Here is a 21,911-nt window from a genome sequence, read left to right on the forward strand (position 1 = left end):
GCTGGCTCATTCGTGGGACTGGAAGGATCCAAGCGAGGGGCCGGGGGACGTCCCAGACCCGCCCCCGCGATCAAGGGGAGGTCCAGACTGCAGAGGCCATTAATGCGGAGAGGTCGCCTCCTGGAGCCGGAGTCAAAAACACCATGTCAGTACAGCCAGGGTGGGGGGACTGTCACAGACGGCGGGAGGAAGGTGCTGCGGAGCTCGGCGGGCGGCGCCAGGGTCAAGTCTCGTGGTCCAGGGCCAGCAGAGTCATCCTATTCCATGTGACCTCGGCTGACGGGGCGTTCGCGCCACCGCACAGCCACCTTGGCGCGCCACACCGTCAAGAAGCGGCTGTAGCAGGCTCCGCGCGTGGCCGCGACTGCCCGGGGTGCCCAGGCCCTTGCTGCCCCGCCCACACCGGGCCCGGCCTAGGCCACGCCCTCCCAGGGCCCGCCCCACCAAGACTCCTCCCCGCCAGGACCCCGCCCCGTCAAGGCCCCGCCCCCGCAGCGGCCGAAGGGGGCGGGCCGCGCCCCCACGTGCTCCGACGTAGGGACGTCCCGCCGAGCGGGCAGACTGCTTGCAGAGCACCGGTCTTCAGGCGTCTCTCGCGGCGAGCGGCTGCAGGCATGGCTACGGCGGCGGCGGCGGCGGCGGCGGCGGTGGCTCGTGGGGCCGGTGCAAGGGCGGTGGCGCCCCTGCGGAGTGGCTGCCGGACTGCGGCTCGGGGGCGGTCGCGCGCGGGCCCCGCACGGCCCTTATGCACAGCACCTGGGACCGCCCCGGACATGAAGCGCTACCTTTGGGAGCGCTACCGGGAGGCGAAGAGGAGCACGGCAGGTGAGTGAGGCTGCGCCCTCCCGCACCCTCGGTACGTGGGGAGGCCCCTCCCCGCCGGGCTGGGGCGCCAGGTCCCGTCCCATGCGGCCATCGGGGAAGCCGGCACCCTCGGACCCGCGTGGGTCCGCTGCTGACCTCCAGAGCCCCCCTATCGTGAACCGCGGTTGTCCCCAACCACGGGCGACATCGCCTCTGCAGTGCGATTTCCGGGAAACGCGGAAAAATGCGCCTCCAGAAACTTTACAACTCTTGCCTTTCTCCTGTCGGGAAAGCCGTTTTATAAATTCCTGGGATTTTTAGCCAGAAATCTGCATCGGAAGCGCTTTGGGCTCTCCTGGGGGTTCCACGGACATCACTTGGGAGACGGTCACCCCCAGGCACCGTTAGGTATTGTTATTAATAAACAACAATAATAGTAACCGCTGGAGTCCGGCAGGCGGCGGGTTACCCTGGATTCCGCTGCTGGGCAGGTGGCAGTGTCCGGAGGCTGATTTATTTTCCTTCTTTGTTTTAGGGGATGGGGTAGGATTTGCTGTTCTTGAAATTGGAGGGGTTCGGGTTGGAGTGTTCTGAGTTATCTACTAACCTCAGCGAGGAGGTGATTCCAGGGAGTGACCACTTAGTGGTCAGATGAACATAAAATGAGCTTGGTTTGATTGTTGGTTAGGGAAACAGGGAGGGACGCAAAGAGGACCCAGTAAATACTAATGTCAGACACATAAATTGTCTCCCTGAATTCTTCCCCGTACCTAGGAAGGAAGTGCCACACGCCCATTTTAGAGATGAGACAGGCCAGACTCAAGTTTAAGAAGCCTGGCCAAGGTCACACTTTGACCTCGGGTCTGTCTCAGCCCCTAACCCATTGTCCTGTTTCCTGCACTGCCTTGCAGTAGCAGCTGACCGTTTGAGAACTGGTGTAAAGGGCCAGTGATAGTCCATTGGTGCTGCTTTTTTCAGGGAAGATTTAGAATAGAAATTTTTATACTGATATTTTTTTGGGGTGGTGGTGGTGGTAGAGGTGGCGTGGAGAGATAGGGAGAGAATATTTGGTGGAGAGAACGTTTGGTAGAATCACATTTTACAGACAAGGTTTGCTGCTGCAGGTTGTGAGACTGGGAACATCACAGAGCTCCAGTTTCCTCATCTGTGAAATGGGAATGGATGCTGGTGATACCAACATCATAGGGTTGTGGCGAGGAATGAGCGAGTCCATCCATGAAAGGTGTTTAGAACAGTGCCTGGCAAAGGAGACAGCTGAAGGGTTGGGTGATAAAGATCAGCTTCAGGCCAGAGTTGGGCTTTGGTGTGGGATAATCCCAGGGGGATTTTGGAGTAGGACTGCTTGAGGGAGATTTCGAGATTTTTTAGCTCTGTGACTTTGGTGGCAAGTTACTCTTTTCTGACCTGAGTTTTCCAACTGTAATGTGGGGATAAAGTGAGGATTTTTAGTGTGGGCTCAGCACCCAGCAGATGCTCAGGAGATAGTAGCTATTGCGGCTGGTTATTAAATAACTCAGTCTTAGACACGCTTAGTAACGGTGGAGGTGAGTTAGTCAGCACTAGGGTCTAGGTCTCCTTTAGCCTAGGGCAGTGCCACAGGTGGTGTTGGACAAGCCACCTAATCTCTTTAGTCTTCTTTCTATAGAGTGAAGCCACTGGACTAAATAATATGTGAGCCTTTTCGAGTGTTACAGGTCTGAGAATCAGTATTCCGGGGTGCCCCATCCTGTCTCCACGCCCCCAGCACATGCCCACGTAGTCCCTGTTTCATCCTTGAGAACTCAGGGACTTTTTTCCTTCACCCTATCTGGGGCTGCACCACCCCTACCCTCCTTTAGCTGAAGTCTGTACACATGCCCAACTTGCATTCATTCACCAAGCATTTCTTAAGCACGTACCAGTGGGCTTAAAAGCTGTTGATTCACAGATGGACGCAGGTGAGAGGGAGGGGCCCACAGTGGCTGAGCACCTGCCCGTGCCAAGCGAGAGGGACCCGAGTTGCACGGATGGGGAGGCTAGTAAACAGATAAATGACAGTCCAGCTTGGGGAAGATAAATAACGGCCCCAGGGGATGCAGGAAATGCTTGACACTGTGTTCGTAGGAGTGAGGGCTCAGGAGTACTGATGCTCATACAAAAATATACAGGTTTTTTTTTTTTTTTTTCGGTTTACTAGAGGACAAAAGAATTTTGTTTTCTCCCTTCCTGATTATTGCTTTCTGGTGCTCGATCTCTTGCCTTAATTGAAACAATCTCTTCAGGTGTCTTCTCTTTGAAGAGGTTCCCAGAATGAAGCCTGCTCAGGAAAGAGATGATTTTTACTCTTTGTTTTACCCTTTCTCTCCCACCCTCTTTTTTTTGTTTTTTTTTTCAAATTTAAAAAAGTTTTTTTAAATAAACTGTATTTTTTAGATCAGTTTTAGATTTACAGGAAAATTGCATGTTTCTCTAAACCCCATATGCAGTTTTTCCTCTCTCATGACTATGGGACTGTGATTTTGAGATTTATAATCAGAAATACTGCAGAGAGCTCCTAAAACCCTTGGAATTTCCTAAGTACAGTACAGAGATGATAAAGGTGTCTTTTGTTATTTTAATTAGGTGACTTTCGGAATACCTCAGGGCAACCACAGGGTGGGGCCTGGATGCCAGGGAACCCAGCCCTGTGATTAGAGAGTTGGCACTCTTCTGACCTGCACCCCTCGGGGAGGGGAGAGGGGCTGGAGATTGAATCGATTGCCAATGGCCAGTGATTTAATCTTTGCCTGTGTAATGAAGATTCCGTAAATGCCTCCATAAAAACCCAGAAGGCTGGGGTTCTGAGGGCTTCTGTGTTGGTGAACACGTGGAGCTTGATTTGGGGAGAGTGGTACACCCAGAGAGGGCGTGGAAATTCCTTGCCCTGTCCACGTACTTTGCCCTCTGCATCTCTTCCATCTGGCTCGTCCTGAGTTGTATCCTTTTATAGTAAACCAGTGATCTAGAAAGTAAAATGCTTCCCCGAGTTCTGTGAGCCCCTCTAGGAAATTAATTGACCCCGAGGAGAGGGGTCAGTGGAACCTCCAGTCTATAGCCGGTCTGTCAGAGGCACAGGTGACCACCTGGACTTGGAACTGAAGTTGGGCAGGGGGCAGTCTTGTGGGACTGAGCCCTTAGCCTGTAGGATCTGATGCTCTCCCCAGGAGGTGTCAGAAGTGAGTTGTGTTGTAGGAACCCTGCTGTGTCGAAGAATTGGTGGCCTGGGGAAAAAACTCACATCGGAATTGGGTGCTGAGCCCTTTAGGTACAGTTGTCCCAGTTAACCAAATTGATACATTGTCGGTATGTATCAGTATTAACCAAAGTCCATATTTAATTCAGAATTCCTTAGTGGTTAACCTAGTGTCCTTTTCTACTCCAAGGTCCCATCCAGAATAGCACACTGCATTTAGTTATCATGTCTCCTTGGGCTTCTCTTGGCTGTGACAGTGTCTTAGAGTTTCCCTGTTTACCATGACCTTGACAGTTTTTTCTTTTTTTAAAACAATTCTTTTTTTAATTTTTAAAATTTATTTTTTTTTGGCTGTGTTGGGTCTTTGTTGCTGCATGTGGGCTTTCTATAGTTGCGGCGGGCGGGGGCTACCCTTCGTTGCGTTGTTGCGCAGGCTTCTCATCACGGTGGCTTCTCGTGGCGGAGCACAGGCTCTAGGTGCTCGGGCTTCAGTAGTTGTGGCATGCAGGCTCAGTAGTTGTGGCTCGAGGGCTCTAGAACGCAGCCTCAGTAGTTGTGGTGCACGGGCTTAGTTGCTCTGCGGCATGTGGTATCTTCCTGGACCAGGGCCCAAACCCATGTCCCCTGCATTGGCAGGCAGATTCTCAACCACTGCGCCACCAGGGAAGCCCACCTTGACAGTTTTGAGGTGTACTGCTCACATACTATGTAGAATGTCCCTCACTTGGAATTTGTTCCTTTTTTTTTTTAACTTGAGATTTCATGTAATATTTATGTATCTGGTGATAGCATCCAGGGATTCCTGATAGAAGCAAATGCAGACTGTTCCTGGATGAATAGACCTTCAACCTAGCCCCAAAGGGAGAGCAAAGAAATTGGGAGACCTGTGAGTAAATCTAAACATACATTGACAGTATAGAAATCAGTCCGAAAGAGAGCAGGAGAGGAGGTAAAAGAAACTGAGAAAAAGCAGGAAATATCATGAAGGATGATGGTGGAAATAATTCAGAATATGTCAGTGATCATGATAAACTCAGATTAAAAATCGTCAGATCAGATATAAGAAACACAGTCTAGCTAGGTGCAGTTTAAAGAGATACACCCCAAAACAAAGATGTAGAAAAGGTTGAAGTTAACAGAACGGGAGGAGGCATCTCGGGCAAATGCAAACCAAAGAAAACCAGCGAGTATGAGTATCAGACAAGTACCGAAATGGCATTGAAAGGAAGTAATGTTTACTATGGGAAGAGTTGCAAATTACAGTCCACGGACCAAATCTAGCCTCTAGTTAAGTTTTATCAGAACACAGCCACACTCATTCGTTTCCATGTATATATTTTTTGGCTCCTTTTGTGCTATGATGTCAGAGTTGAGCAGGTGCAACAGAGACTGTATGGCTCGCACAGCCCACATTGTTTACTAACTGGGCCTTCATAGAGGATGTATGTTGACTCCTGAACTTAAGCTGTGCTTATATATCAACATGGATGAGTCTCACAAAAGCAAGACTGAATGGAAAAAAGCAAGTTGCAGACATATACTAATTATAAAAGATTTGAAAACACAAAAAATACTGTAGATCACTTGAAGGGATACACATGCATGTGGTCAAAGTCTAAAGAAATGCAGGAAGAATGTTATACACCCAAATCAGGGTAGTGGTTACCCCCTCCACAGGAGGAGAATGCAGGTGACATCTTAGAGGGTTTAGTTCCTAAGCTGCATGGTGGGGCTGTGGGTGTTGTTTGTATTATTTTTATACCTTTCTGTGTATTTTAGAACAGTAGCATGACACATTCTTTAGAAATCTTTTGTTTAGGTGTGTGATATTGATGATCCATGACTATAGGAAAAAATAGCAAAAGGGCTTAAGGGAGAAACATGCCACATAATAATTTTCACGTAGGAGAGAAGTTCCTAAAATGGAGAACCAGAGGGGCCACTAGAGGTCATGGAGTCCAGTCCTCTGCTTGGAGATGGAATCCCTTTTCCATAGCCCTTGCTAGTGGCCACCTAGCATCTGCTTGAGTTTGCCATGTGATCACAAGGCTGCCAGTTTTTATTTTGGATGGCCTGAGTCAGAGGGAGTAGGTAATTCCAAGAAGATGGTGATGATGTGTCATCCTAGCTCTCCCCTTTGACTTCATTATTTTTGGAAGCTCGCTTTTACATTCACTCGTGTTTGTTGATATCCCTTGTTGGTACTTGGTCCTGACCACAGGAGGCCACATGTGGTTCTACTGGTTCAAAGTGGAGGGAAGCAGTGCATGGCATATGGAAGGCACTGATATTTATTCTTCTCTATTTCCTCTCTGCTTTGATGAAAAATTGTGATAGTTTTGCCTAGTATTTGATCTTTTGATATGACTAAATTTTCTAAGATTTTCCCTTGAAACAAATGTACTTTTCTTTTGAACAGTTGTTTGTTTTTTATTAAATGACTTAAGATTAGGGTGTCATTAAACCATTACTGTATATAATTTTATTTCAAGTGCAGTTGCATATAATTTCATGTTTGGAACTTTAGGAAGCCTGATGGATTTCTATGCAGCAGTCAGAATTACAGATATTACAAAGTAATAAGATACAAGTTTAACTTTTGGTGGGAGTAGTATAAATGTCATGTGTATTATTAATTATTTGGATGACTAATTCTATTTGTCATGCATTGCTTTTCCCTGGAGATGGTGCAAAATATCTAAAGTCTTGGAAAAATGAAAGCTTCTTTTGAGATGAATAAACGCAATAGAATGACTTCCGCCCAGCCTGGTGTTAAGTTCCTCTAGTCTCCACTTGTCAGAGTGATATTTCTTGGTCTTCCCCACTGCCTGCCTTTGCTTTATTATTATTATTTTTTTAATAATCCCTGTACAATCCTCTGTACAGTGTCTGGCACATAGTGGGTGCTTATTGAAAAAAATTCCTGAGGGTTTAGTAAGCGGGAAAATCAATTTACAAACATATTACACATTGTATGATTCCCATGTATATAAAGTTCTAGAAAATGCAAACGAATCTGACCGAAAGAAGAACAGCGGTTGCCTGGGGATGGGTGGGGATCGAGGGACTGAGGGAGAGGTGGGATTCAAAAAGGTGTGAGGAAATGTTTGGAGATGTTAGATGTACGCTTATTATCTTTATTTTGATGATGGCTTTGTAGGTGTGTATGTATGTCAAACCTCATCAGACTGTATGCTTTGTGGGCAATTTATTATGTATCGTTTGTACCTCAATAAAGCTATATAGTAAAGACAAAGAAATGAGGGAAGGACTCTGGTTTATCTTGGCTTGAGGTAGGTACCCACCCTGGAGGTGGGACCCTGGAAGTGGCCCAGTGCAAGTCAGGTGTTCTAGTCTGAACAGCTGTGGCTGGAGGGGTGGGGCAGTGTCCTGGAAGAGCCCAGAATGTGTGTGTTCAGAGGTGGGGAAGGGCCATTGCTTATCTGAGGGTTGGGGCGTGCTGGGCAGGGAACGCCATAGATGTTCACCTTCCTGGAGAAAAAGATAGGATGCCTTAGATACTTGGTTTCATCTTGGCATCTTTCGTTGGGCTGTTGCAGAAGTAAAAGTGGTTAACAACTGAACGGGTTTTGGAGATACTGGGGAAAACAGTTTCTGGCTAAAAATAGTTGCTTTTATTTTATTAAAAATTTTTTTAAATTGAAGTATAGTTGTTTTACAATGTTATGTTAATTTCTGCTGTACAGCAAAGCGATTCAATTATCTATTTATCTATATATCCGTATTTATATATATATATACACACACACATTGTGTTTTTCAACATTCTTTTCCATCATGGTTTATTACAGGATATTGAATATGGTTCCCTGTGCCGTACAGTAGGACCTTGTTGCTGATCCGTTCTATGTATAGTAGCTTACATCTGCTCACCCCAGCCTCCCACTCCATCCCTCCCCCACCTCTCTCCCTCCTTGGCAACCAGAGGTCTGTTCTCTATCTGTGTGAGTCTGTTTCTGTTTCATAGATAAGTTCATTTGTGTCATATTTTAGATTCCTCATATAAGTCATATCATATGGTATTTCTCTGACTTACTTCACTTAGTATGATCATCTCTAGGTCCATCCATGTTGCTGCAAATGGCATTATTTCATTCTTTTTTATGGCTGAGTAGTATTTCCTTGTATATATGTCCCACATCTTTATCATTCATCTCTTGATGGACCTTTAGGTTTTTTTTCATGTCTTGGCTATTGTAAATAGTGCTGCAGTGAACATTGGGGTGCATGTATCTGTTTGAATTATGGTTTTCTCCTGATATATGCCCAAGAGTGGGATTGCTGGGTCATATGGTAATTCTATTTTTAGTTTTTTAAGGAACCTCTGTACTGTTCTGCATAGTGGCTGTACCAATTTACATTCCCATCAGCACTGTAGGAGATTCCCTTTTCTCCACACCCTCTCCAGCATGTATTATTTGTAGACTTTTTGATGATGGCCATTCTGACTGATGTAAGGTGGTACCTCATTGTAGTTTTGATTTGCATTTCTCTAATACTTAGCGACGTTGAGCATCTTTTTGTGTGCCTATTGGCCATCTGAATAAAAAGAGCTGTCTTAAAATCTGTAAGGTCTGATAGTCGTATGCTCTTATGAATTGTCTGATCCCAAGTCACACTTGCTCCTCAGTTTTCTTTCCCTGACTCTAACTAATTATCAGCAGAAAGAGTATTACGTGGACATAATCATATCAAATAACATTTGTTGGCACGAAACAGCAGTCTAAATATACATGTGAAACTTGTGTTATGGTCAAATTGTTCCCTAACATATCAGTTGCACCAAAGCAAATTCACATTTTTCAGAGAATGTGAAATTGTCAATGGCAGAACTGACTGGCCTTTGCCCAAGTGTTACTTCACAGAAGGAAGTTGTAATGTGGTGAAGTTTGCTAAGAGAGAAATCACCTATAGTGGGGTTTGTCTTTTTCTTGTTTTTTTTTTTTTTTTTTTTTTTTTTGGTGGTACGCGGGCCTCTCACTGTTGTGGCCTCTCCCGTTGCGGAGCAAAGGCTCCGGACACGCAGGCTCAGCGGCCATGGCTCACGGGCCCAGCCACTCCACGGCATGTGAGATCCTCCCGGACCGGGGCACGAACCCGCGTCCCCTGCATGGGCAGGTGGGACTCTCAACCACTGCACCACCAGGGAAGCCCCCTCTTGTTATTTTTTAATTGACAGTTACAGATGAGAAATTTAAGGGTTTAAAATTTGGCTGTGGAATCTTGAGTTCACTTGTGGAAACAGTGGGGGGGATGTAAATACTGCTTCACCTTAGATACGAGTCCCTACACTTTTATTTTTCATGTATTTTCAGTCTATATGTATGCTTTTTAAAATTTTTTATTTTATTTATTTATTTTTGGCTGCGTTGGGTCTTCGTTGGTGCATGGGCTTTCTCTGGTTGCAGCGAGCTGGGGCTACTCTTTGTTGAGGTGCGTGGGCTTCTCGTTGTGGTGGCTTCTCTTGTTGCAGGGCACGGGCTCTAGGCGCGCAGGCTTCAGTAGTTGTGGCACAAGGGCTCAGTAGTTGTGGCTTGCGGGCTCTAGAGCGCAGGCTCAGTAGTTGTGGCACATGGGCTTAGTTGCTCCATGGCATGTGGGATCTTCCCGTACCAGGGCTTTAACCCATGTCCCGTGCCTTGGCAGGCGGATTCTTAACCACTGCTCCACCAGGGAAGCCCCTATATGTATACTTCTAAAAGAAATTTTGAAACTTTGTTTTCAATCTACATGTGACCTTTAAAAAGAGAATTTGAATCTGTGTTAAGTGAATATGAACTAATTCATAAAATATTTTGAATATTAATATTCATGAAATATAGGAGTATTATGAAATATAAGCAGAAGTTAAGATTTGATCAAATTAGGGAAAATAAATATGTGAAATCTGCTCTAACATTTGTTGATATAGGAACATAGAAATATGTCACGAGCTAAGAAATGTGACCTCGAGCTGGTAACCTTGTCTCATCTTCATTTTCCTCCTGTAAAGTGGGGATAATAACTAGTGTCTCATGTTAAGTGGGGTCCGTTCACATTGTTTCATACGGTGCCTGGCACATCGCAAATGCACATAATTATTAGCCACTAGAATAACTTGTTGGTCCATTGAGAACTGGGAAGATTCAAAGAAAGCTTTATGGGCTTCCCTGGTGGCGCAGTGGTTGAGAGTCCGCCTGCCGATGCAGGGGACACGGGTTCGTGCCCCGGTCCGGGAAGGTCCCACATGCCGCGGAGTGGCTGGGCCCGTGAGCCATGGCCGCTGAGCCTGCGCGTCCAGAGCCTGTGCTCCACAACGGGAGAGGCCGCAGCAGTGAGAGGCCCGCGTACCGCCAAAAAAAAAAAAAAAAAAAAGAAAGCTTTGTGGTAGTATAGGCATTCCAAGGTCCCCAGGGGATTTGATCTAGGACCCCCGAGGATACCAAAATCCACGGGTGCTCAAGTCCCTTATATAAAATGGCATAGTATTTGCTTATAACCTAAGCATATCCTCCCATATACATTAAATCATCGCTAGATTACTTATAATACTTAATAAATGTAAATGCTGTGTGAATAGTTGTAAATACAGTGTAAAGGCTATGTAAATAGTTGCTGGCATGTGGGAAAGTTTTACTTTTTGCAACTTTCTGGAAAAAAAATTTTGGGGGGGAATATTTTCATTCTGCAGTTGGTTGAATTCGTGAATGTGGAACCCAACGATATGGAGGGCTGACTGTAAATGGGGGAAAAAGGAGGCTTTTCTTCTGTTTTTTGAAGCTCTAAAATTCTCTGGGAAAAGGTTTTTTTCCCCCCATTTTTCTCTTCTTCCTTTTTTTCTTCAGGGGCTTCATATCTTTATATTCTTTTTCTAGGAGAGCAGCTTGATGTCTACGGCATATTCCAAAAAGAATAAGTCTAATTAATTAAAGAAAAATGACATCTTAATGTCTCTGGGACTGTGGCTTTTCCATTACCAAAAATTGAACTTCAAGGATATTCAAGTGCACTTCAGCTTTTCTGTTTGAACATTTTCCTGTTAACATGTTTGGTTCCTGAGTTCAGATATCTGAGATGTGTATGTTTGGGCCTCCAAATGGAGCATGTTTTCCCCCAGGTTTTGCTTTTTAATATAACTGCAGTGAAATCTCTGGGTATAAATCTTTATCTGCATCTCTTGGCACCTATTGCCACCCTGCTTTCCAGGAAGTTCGAACTGATTTATACTCTTATTAAACAGCAAGGAGTGAGGCTGCCCATTCCCAGCACCAGCACCCACTCTACGTTCTATCATAAAAAACAAAAAGGGTAGAAACCCCACCCCCCAAAGAAAACCACATACAAATAACAGTAACAACAGCAACGAAGACACCACTGAAGTCTCATTGGAGAAAAATGGTGTCTTACTTTTCTTAGCCAAGTGACACAAGCTTATAATAGAAAAAAGTGTAATTGAAATAAAAACAGTAAAACCATTGATAATCCCACCTTTCAGAGAGAGCTACTCTTAACTGTCTAATTGTCTTATTTTTTAAAAAATGAATTTATTTATTTATTTGCTTTTGGCTGCATTGGGTCTTTGTTGCTGCACGCGGGCTTTTCTCTAGTTTTGGCGAGCGGGAGCTACTCTTCGTATGGTGCACAGGCTTCTCATTGCCGTGGCTTCTCTTGTTGCGGAGCATGGGGTCTAGGCGTGCGGGCTGCAGTAGTTTTGGTGTGCGGGCTCAGTAGTTGTGGCTCGCGGGCTCTAAAGCACAGACTCAGTAATTGTGGTGCATGGGCTTAGTTGCTCCATGGCTTGTGGGATCTTCCCGGACCGGGGATAGAACCCATTTTCCCCTGCATTGGCAGGCGGATTCTTAACCACTGTGCAACCAGGGAAGTCCCTGTCTAATTGTTTTAGTTTGCTTTTTAAAAAAAATAATTGGAATGGTTGAACATTTGTTTATTAGCCATTTAATTTCCTTTCTTGTGAGATATAGTCTTTATCTTTTTGTTTATTGGATTTGTATGGCTTTTGCTTTTTTTACATTAAGGATATTAGTCTTTGCTGTTTATCTTTTAATTTTGTCTAATATAACCCTTCCCCCCCAAATTTGTGATATTTTTTGATACACAGATGTTTAAAATTTTTATATTGTAAATCTGTTGATATTTTTCTGTTTTGATTTATTCTATTGCTTTTACATTTGGAAAGTTATGTTCTATCCTGAGATGAAGTAAATAGTAGTCTATATATTTTCCCCACCTTTTTAATATTTAGAAAAAAAAATTAACTCTTTGATTCACATGGTGTTTGTTTTGCAGCATAGTGTGAAGGAACATCTTACTTGACACCCTTTCCATATAGCTAAGCAGTGTTTATTTAGTTAGAGAGATAGACTATTCCAAGTGAATTTTATTCATCAGTACTCAATTACAGTATATTCTGGAGAACACAGAGTAGTAGATTGCCCACCTTGTTGAAAATAGGGCATATGAAGGAGGATTTAAGATTGGGAAGACAGACTGAAGTCTAAGTGGGGACTGCCTTTGATGCCATGTTAAAAGTTGAAATTTGTAGACAGTGAGAATTTTGAGTGGCTGAATATCCCTGAAATGAACTTTTAGCTAGGAGTCCTTCAGATGCAAGCAATAAAAATAAAAAAGCCTGAGTCACACTGATTTAATTTAAGCAAAAAATTGAAAAGCTATTTTATGGGCTTGTGCAGTTGAAAAATCCAGAGGTAGTACCAGCTTCAAGCTTGCCTTGATCCAAGTTCAGTTGATGTCGTTGGGTGGATTCTTTCCGTCTCTTGACCTTGCTCTCCTCCCCACTGGCCTCTTTTTTAGGTTGCTAGAGGTGGCCCTTCATATCTCCAGATTTATATACTCTTAGGTCCATGTTTGGAAGAAACGAATGTCTCTTTCTTGAAATTCCCTTGTAAATCCAGAAATTTCCTTGATTGGACTCATTGGTTCTCTGTGGCTACAGGGGACATATGAGGATAATTGGCTGGAGGTGCCTGCCCCAAATGAATCCGTGTTGGTGAGGGAATTCAGGGGTTCTCTTTGGCCAGGTTTGGGTCACATGATCTCCTCCCAGAGTCAGGAACAGAACCTCCCCAGGACCACATAGTCTGAATGTTAGGGAGGGGCGGTTTCCCAGAGCAGTTGAGCATAGTGGAGAAACAGAAGGTGTGTCAGTCAGGTTAGGCTAGCTTATGCTGCAGTGACAAGCGACACTAAAAATCTCAGTGGTTTAGGATTGGCAGCTATAACCACAGTTTATTTCTCACTCCTGCAGTCTCCTGGGGCCTCAGGCACTTCTCCAGGGCAGTTGCCCTCAGTGTGGTGGCCTAGCCTTCCAGGCTTCTCCATCTTGTGGTGTCTCCATAGCACATGTGTCCATGATTGATACAGCAGGGGAGGGAGTGTGCTCTGGTCTGGAAGTGACCCGTGTCACTTCTGCCCACAATCTGTTGGCCAGAGCTGGCCAGAGTGGGACTGGGGGTGGTTAGGGGTGAAGGGGGGGCGGTTGTAATCTTCCCCATGTGCCTGGAAGGAGAGAATGTGAGTCAGTACGAGGTGGCCCAGACACACTGGGTGGCACACACACCCAGGGCTCACAGTCACTGCCTACCACAGGCTCCTTCGAGAACCTCATTTGGTCTGACTCATCCCGAATGCCTCTCCTCCTGACTTTATCTGACCTGTTCCTGGGACGGTGCTGAGAGTAGGGGATGTATCCCTTTAGAGCTTCCCAGTGTGGTGTCCCCAAGGGCCGAGGGACAGTCATGTTGCCTTTCTGAGGACATTAGGAGTATTCCTTGACATGACTCAGGCCATGTATTTCTACTTGGCACTGTCCCCACACACTGCTCCATTAGTCTGGGGGCCTTTATTAAGGGAGAGTCATTGTGCATTTCTGAACATTACAGGGAACACAGTACTTATCCAAAATTGTATTTCCCAAACTCAGATCTTTACACGGTTTAAAAATCTTTCCTTGACTAGGTGGAAAAATGTCTGACTTCTATACCTAAGTTCTGATTTCATTCATACTCAGAAGTAAAGGTAAAGTTAAGGCAAGGAAGGAATTCTTCTGTGGTGATCTTACAAAAACAAAAACAAACTCACCAAAAAACCAAAATAACAGAAAATGGTGTAGTGGCTATGGAAAACAGTATGGTGAGTCCTCAAAAAATTAAAAATCAGGTTACTATATGATCTAGCAAGTCCACTTCTGGGTATATACCCTGAAGAAGTGAAAGCAGGGGCTCAAAGAGGTATTTGTCCATCCACATGCATAGCAGCTTTATTCACAATAGCCAACAGGTGAGAGCAACCCAGGTGTCCATGTGTCATTGCAGCTGAATGGATAAACAAAATGTGGATATACATACAGTGGACTATTCTTTAGCCTTTAGAAGGAGTGAACTTCAACCCAAGTGTCCATGTGTCATCACAGATGAATGGATAAACATACAGTGGAATATTCTTTAGCCTTTAGAAGGAGTGAACTTCTGACACGTGCTCCAACATGAATGAATCTTGAAGATGCTATGCTAAATAAAATGAGCTACTCACAAAAGACAAATACTCTATGGTTCTCCTTATGTGAGGTACCGAGGGGAGTCACATTCCTAGAGACAGAACATAGAAGGGTGGTTGCCAGGGCCTGGGGGAGGAGGAATGGGGAGCTGGTGTCTAATGGAATGGGTGTGGAGTTGCACTTTTGCAAGATGGAAGGAGTTCTGAAGCTGGTCGGTGGGGATGGTCGCACAGCAGTGTGAAGTGCCTTAATGCCACTGCACTGTACACTTCAACTGGCTAAGATGGTAAATTTTGTGTCCTGCGTATTTTACCACAATAAAAATAAGCGCAGAACCCCAGGAAGCTTACAGCTGTTTCCTGTAAGTGGTCCACCGCGTGTCCTAGTGCTCTGTGGGGTGAGCAGGTGAGTAACCGGAAGCTGGTGCGTGTGCAGGGGCCGCGCAGTCTGCCGCCTGATCCCAGGAAAGGCGCTCACCTCCCAGCTCAGCGTGGCTGCCTTGGAACCCAGCCCTGGTCGGAGCTTTGGGCAGAGCAGCAGGGCTGTCTCTCCGTGTCTTTGTCCTCGTTGTATAGTCTTGCTGTCATCATCCGTCAGGAGCAAAAGGAATTCGCTGTCTCAATTTGTACCCACTCTCGTGTCTGCTTTGGGGAAGTACATAACTGACTAGTCAAGGGCCCTTCTGTTTATACTTGGAGTCCTCAGTTTAGACAGACCGTATTTCTCTGAACAGTTGGCATTCTTTTCTTTTGCCTTGTAATGACTTGCGTTTATTCTCAGCCCTTTTTTGAAGTGATTGCATGGGACGTTGAGATCCTTTTAAGCTGCTGATGTTCCTCGTGTTTATTTCGAGTGATGACAAATTAAACATGCACGCTTTCTGGTGATGATGTTCATGTGATTGATACACCTTGAGCTTGCCCTCCAGTGGGGAATACATTCCTGGGCAGCTTCTGGAGATCTGCTGACTGTCAGCACCATGTTCCAGCACAGTCGTGTTCCTTGAGGGCTTTACAACTTCTTCTCAGGTAGCAGAAAGGGATGTAGACTTCATTTTCAGCACCTTTCTAAATAGAAACTTCTAAGGTCAACAGGCCATGAGAACTTCCTTGGAAAGGTCATTTGTGAAAGAAGAGCTTTTGGTCACTCTGTAAGCGATCCCGCTTCACTTCGTACAGACAATGCCATGTGGTCCCATTCGGAAAATGACATCCTCTGCAGTGGCCCGTTGATGATGTAAGGCCAGATGGTCTTCAGTGTTGGATGCTGAAGAGCTTAGGACCACTGGCTTCTCCCTTCCTAAGAACTAGTTCTTGTGAACTGTCTGCCTTCGAGTTTCTTGAAATGTTACTGTCTTTCTTATCCTCAGATGGATCTTAGTTGTAAAAAAAAAAAAAAAAAAAAAAAGGCCAAGGTTACCATCTCATTGATTTTGACAAACTAAGAAGAAATGGAATTGTTGGTGAATCTTGGCTATTTGGATTTTCAGTAGACTTGGTCATATCTAGGTTGTCAGTGGGAGAGAAACTTGGCATCTTACCTGGTGACCATGAATAGGCTTCAGGGGTCAACCTTCCTGAAGTTTTCCACAAAATTTTATTTGTGTTTTTCTGTGGAGAGAGGATTCTATGGCTTCTGTCAGGTTCTCAAAGGGATCCAAGCCCCACAGCTATAGGGAGCCTTCTGAAAGGCTCAGAATACCTCATTGTGGCTGGCACGATGCCCTGATTGGAGTTGTCACCCTGTGAAAGTAGTACTTTTTGGGTATTTCAGGTGGCCTCTGAGAAGTGGATAAGGTGAGAAAGAAGTGAGCAGAAGGGAAGGAGGAAGCATTGTAGACTCTATGGTAAGCACTGAAATGAGGAAGGGTTGACTCCATTTTATTGAGAAAATAAGTGCACCCTTCTCAAATGCTTGTTGATTCCCATAATCCTGGAGAAGAGCATTAAGAGCGCAGATTTTGAAGCCAGACTTACCAGGTTCAAATCCCAGCTCTGCTGTTTAGTGGTTGTGTGTCCTTCAGCAAATTGTATAGTTTCTGTGTGCTTCTAGTGTCCTCATACATCAAGTGGGGATGGTAGAGCCTTCGCCTCATGAGTGTCATAAGGATTAAATGAGGTGATAGAATGTGCTTCTGAGCATATCGTACGTGGTAAGTGCTTAATAAATATTAGCTCTTACGACAGAGCCCGGAGGTGGCCCTTAGTAATGTGAAGAGTAGTAAAATACAGATAGTTCAGTTTTAGCAGTAAGATGTGGACAGTTCACTTTTCGTGTGCATGTGTTGGTTTTGTACCTATCACCAGGAAGTCAACCTGCCTTCAGCATTTGTTTACTGATGAGTTGTTGCAGGTAAATTTTGGTGCACAAACATCATAAAAGGTGAGAGAATGCTGTTACATATCCTCTTAGCAAAATGGGACGGTCTGTGTTCTTGCTGCAAAATGTTGCGTGATGAGATTCTTTGTGTCAAATGACTACCTGTGAAATGACTGGATGAGAATATTGTACTTCCTTTTTGTCTTTAGAAATATATTGTGCAACCTCTGTCATTACCTGACTCTAGAGACCTGCTTTCTATCTCTGCATTCATCTTCTGACTCATCTAATAATTGTGAAATGTCTTCTTCTGTCAGTTTTATGCTGGAAAATAGAAAATTATGAATTCTCAGCTGTGTTCCATGAAAGCTAAAAAAATGACTGCAGAGATGGTATCTTCAGACTTCTTCTCTGTACCTTCCTGAAAATGATGTGGTACTTCGGGCAGGGCAATGAGGAAGCTGAAGGATGACGTTGTAGCGATGATTTGTTTCACTGTTGCAACATCTTGGGCAATCTCCTGTCATAGCCTGCTTTCTTTATTTAGTCTTTTTTTTTTTTTTTTGCGGCACGCAAGCCTCTAACTGTTGTGGCCTCTCCCGTTGCAGAGCACAGGCTCTGGATGCGCAGCCTCAGCGGCCATGTCTCACGGGCCCAGCCGCTCCGCGGCATGTGGGATCTTCCCGGACCGGGACACGAACCCGCGTCCCCTGCACCGGCAGGCGGACTCTCAACCACTGCACCACCAGGGAAGCCCTATTTAGTCTTTTTTTAAAATCATAGGTGGGAATAATTGCTAGGTAATAATGAAATAATGTCTGCAATGATAAAATAGCAAGATGTTGGAAACTAAGATCACGAATCTCCCATACTGCATCTTAGATTTTTAAAAGGATCCAGTGGGCTCATGGAAGTTGTAAGGTAGGATGAGCTTTTGGAAAACCTCCAAGAAAGAATAAAAGTCATGAAAATAGCAATCCTCACAAACAGTCAGAACTGCTCAAAAAAGAAGCTCAAAACTAGCATAGGATCCAGGGGACCCTGATGGGATCCTGGGGATAATCACATTTCTAACAAACCATCTGAAGGAAATCATCTGAAAGGCAAAGCTGAACATCTGAAGGTACTTAATGCTGTTTTTTTAAACAGGAAAAAAACCTAAGTGTGTAACATAGAGTAAAAGGTTGATGTGGCACAATATACCAGAATCTTATATAATGGGTTTTAAAAAAATAATAATTAGTTTATTTATTTTTGGCAGTGTCGGATCTTCGTTGCTGCGCGCGGGCTCTCTCCAGTAGTGGCGAGCAGGGGCTGCTCTTCGTTGTGGTGCGCGGGCTTCTCATTGCGGTGGCTTCTCTTGTGGAACACGGGCTCTAGGCGCGCGGGCTTCAGTAGTTGTGGCTCGCGGGCTCTAGAGTGCAGGCTCGGTAGTTGTGGCGCACGGGCTTAGTTGCTCCGCGGCATGTGGGATCTTCCCAGACCAGGGCTCAAACCCACGTCCCCTGCATTGGCAGGTGGATTCTTAACCACGGTGCCACGAGGGAAGCCCTATATAATGATTTAAATTTATATTCTTAGAAAGTCTATAATGGTAGAACACATTATGATAGGATATTAAATTTAGAGTGGAACACAAAGCTGTGTATATCATGTGAGGTCAACTATGTAGACTACATACATAGAACAATATGGGCGGCAAATACAGGAAATGTTAATGGTTTTTTTCTGGGTGATGTTACAGTGGGTGATATTTAATTATCTACATGTTTTTCTATCTTCTAAAATCTCTAACTGGCATATATATATATATATATATATATATATTTTTTTTTTTTTTTTTTTGCGGTACGCGAGCCTCTCACTGTTGTGGCCTCTCCCGTTGCGGAGCACAGGCTCCGGACGCGCAGGCTCAGCAGGCATGGCTCACGGGCCCAGCCACTCCGTGGCATGTGGGATCTTCCCAGACCGGGGCACAAACCCGTGTCCCCTGCATCGGCAGGGGGACTGTCAACCACGGTGCCACCAGGGAAGCCCGCATATATTCTTTTTTAAACAAAAACAAATCTTTTTGTGATGTCGGAGCAAATATTTTTTTTATAACAGTCTTATTAGGATGTTATGTACATACCATACAATTCACCCACTTAAAGTTTCCCATTCAGTGGGTTTTAGTGTAATCAAAACAGCTGTTCAGCCATCACCACAATCAGTTTTAGAACATTTTCATCACCCCCAAAAGAAATTCTGTGCCCATTAGCAGTCATTCCATTTCTCTCCATCTGCCAGTTCTAGGCAACCACCAGTCTATTGATACTTTCTGACTCTGATACTATTTGCTTAGTCTAGACATGTCATATAAATTGAATCATACAATATGTGGTCCTTTGTGACTGGCTTCTTTCACTTAGCATAATGTTTTCAAGGGAAGGCTAATCACTCTTGCACTTTAATTTACTCATTTTGTTTCGAAATCATACTAACCTTTATTTATCATAGGGTATAATGTATCTTTTCCCTTTACTTCTAGAATTGGTTCCTTCAATTATGAGCAACTTGTTGAATCCAGATGCCATCTTCTCAAACAATGAGATGAGCCTGTCGGACATTGAAATCTATGGCTTTGATTATGATTACACCTTGGTGTTTTATTCCAAGCACCTCCACACACTGATATTTAATGCCGCTCGGGAACTTCTCATCAACGAACACAGGGTAAGAGCATGGGGACATCACAGTCCTCCTCCTCTTCCCCATTGGCGTTTGAAGACTAGCAGCGAGCTGACCTGGCCTCGTGCATGGCACGGTAGACATCACTTAGTAAATTGTTGCTGAATGAATGAGTAGATTTGGTTCTGTTCCAAATGACTCCATCTGAAAGATAGTTTTTTAAAAAAACCACTTATTGAGGTATGATTGACACGTGAAAGGCTATATGTATTTAATGTATATAACTCACTGAGGTTCAGGATAAGTGTGTGAAACCATCATCAAGGTCATAAACTATCCATTGCCTCCCAAAGTTTCCTCCTGCCCCCTTTATTATTATTATTGTGATTTGTGTGTGTGTGTGTGTGTGTGTGTGTGTGTGTGTGTGTGTGGTAAGAACGCTTAACATAAGATCTACCCACTTAGCAAATTTTGAGTATACAATACAATATTGTTAGCTATAGGTACTATGCTATATAATAGATCTCCAAAACTCATTTATCTTGCCTAACTGAAACTTTGTACCTGGAAGATAGCTGTTTGTTTAATAAAGAATCTTTAGACGTCTCTGACAAAAAGACTGTCCCAAGTTACTCATTAGTGGAGATTCAGCCGCGGACGCTTGCCCTCTCCTTTCTCATGGAGCAGTGACATAGGTTCTCCCAAAGCCTGATGCAGTGGCAGACTGTTGGGTTCTGGTTGGAAGAAATTCTTGAAATCATGGGCAGTGTTTTACTCTCATCACTGAATGGAATCGCGTTCTTAGATAAATAATATTTGACTGTCTTTTGATGTGTAGTGTTGTTGAGAGCTTATAATAGGGAAGGAAGAAAAACACTCACAACCAAACGTGGTTTTCTCTAGTCTAGTTTGAGTACATGTTTCAGGAACCAGGATGAGAGGCATCCTCAGAGGTCATCTGGACCAGTCCCCTCTGAGAACCCCTGACAGCATCCCGAGGAGTGTGAGTGGAATGCCTCGCTCCTGGAGATGTTCTGAATTTGGGGAGGTCCTTCCACGGGTTGAACAGTTCTGCCTTCTTGCAGCTTTTACCACTGATCCCTTCTCTTCATTCATCCCTTCACACGTTCATTCTCCCTTTACTCAGTCCTCTTCTGTGCTGAGCTCTGTCATAGAAGCAGGGAGGATGAAGGTGAGTAGAATACAGGTGCTGTCCTTGGAGAACCAACAGTCTAGTGGGGGAGTCCATCCTGCAGGCAGGTAGATTATGAAGCCTCTGCCTGGTGGAGCCCTACAGACATCTGAACAGAGAGCTAGGCATGTGCAGAGGATGGTTGGAACAACTTTCTCTGCCCGAGGGAATTGGGGAAACAACGAAGGAGGTGACATTTCAGTGGAATCTGGAAGGACTTTATCCACAGAGGTGGGCTGGGGGTGGGGGAGGTTGGGCGTGAGTAACCTAGAAACCTCAATCATGAAAACTGATGTTTTATACTTGACTATTTGAGTAATGGGCTGGGTGTTATATGGACCATTATGCCCTGTAAGACTTCTTTTACCTGTTGGATCATTCTTAGTTTTTCCAACCATTCTAACTTGGCGTGTTTTCTCATCTTTTCATCGTCTTGGTCACCCTCCTTTGTGTGTGCTCTGGTTTATCCCTCTCAAATGTGAGGCTCTGAACTGAAGATGTTACTACAGGTGGGGTCTGACCAGTGTGGACTAGAGGGAGCCCATCCCCTTCCTGGTTCTGGGTATCGTACCTTTATAAATGCTGGTAAAGTTTTGCATCCTCACCACTTGGTGCAGTGTTATTTCCTGATCCCCTCAGCTTTTGGTTATCAGTGGATTTAATAAGAAACTCATTTGTCCTTATTCAGAATGCAGAAATGGCACTTGCCAAAAATAACATTCCCTTCAGCCACCAAGCTTCTTTAGTTATGGCCACTTGATCAGATGTAAACCCATCTAGCCACTTGCCATCCAGCTGCATTTCTCCATTTGTTCAAGAGACTCTCTCCTCTTTGGTCTTACCCACGGTCCTTTCCCTTTACTTTGAGGATGGAAGCAGTATAAGAGCAAGGTGGTCGTGCTCTTGCTCTCCTATATGTCAGCTTATCCCATCTCCCCATCACCCCATTGGAGAGCGAGCTGAAGGGGTCTTGCACTGGTGCTGGCATTCTAATCCCAGGTCATCTGCAACGTTTGCTGTGACTGACACCACTTATAAAACAGAGGTTATTATACTAACAGCACCAACTGTTGGTTGTCTGCTCAGTGCCGAAAGCACAGGTTCTGGAGCCTGACTGCTGGAGTTTGAATCCTTTTACCACTTATTTCTTAGGTAATCTT

The 21,911-nt window shown here is 44.7% G+C and overlaps 1 protein-coding gene across 1 annotated transcript in view; it reads left to right on the forward strand.

Moving 5' to 3' along the window:
- Positions 1-602: 602 nt before the first annotated feature.
- Positions 603-21,911, forward strand: part of NT5DC3 (5'-nucleotidase domain containing 3) — a 55,267-nt gene continuing 33,958 nt past the window's right edge. Inside the window, exons 1-2 of the mRNA XM_060113135.1 lie at positions 603-825; positions 19,420-19,604. Of these exons, the coding sequence (XP_059969118.1) occupies positions 615-825; positions 19,420-19,604 (396 nt within the window). The 5' untranslated portion in view covers positions 603-614. The remainder of the gene's footprint in view (positions 826-19,419; positions 19,605-21,911) is intronic.

Source organism: Mesoplodon densirostris, chromosome 11 (genome assembly GCF_025265405.1).
Source record: "Mesoplodon densirostris isolate mMesDen1 chromosome 11, mMesDen1 primary haplotype, whole genome shotgun sequence".
Lineage (NCBI taxonomy): Eukaryota > Metazoa > Chordata > Mammalia > Artiodactyla > Ziphiidae > Mesoplodon > Mesoplodon densirostris.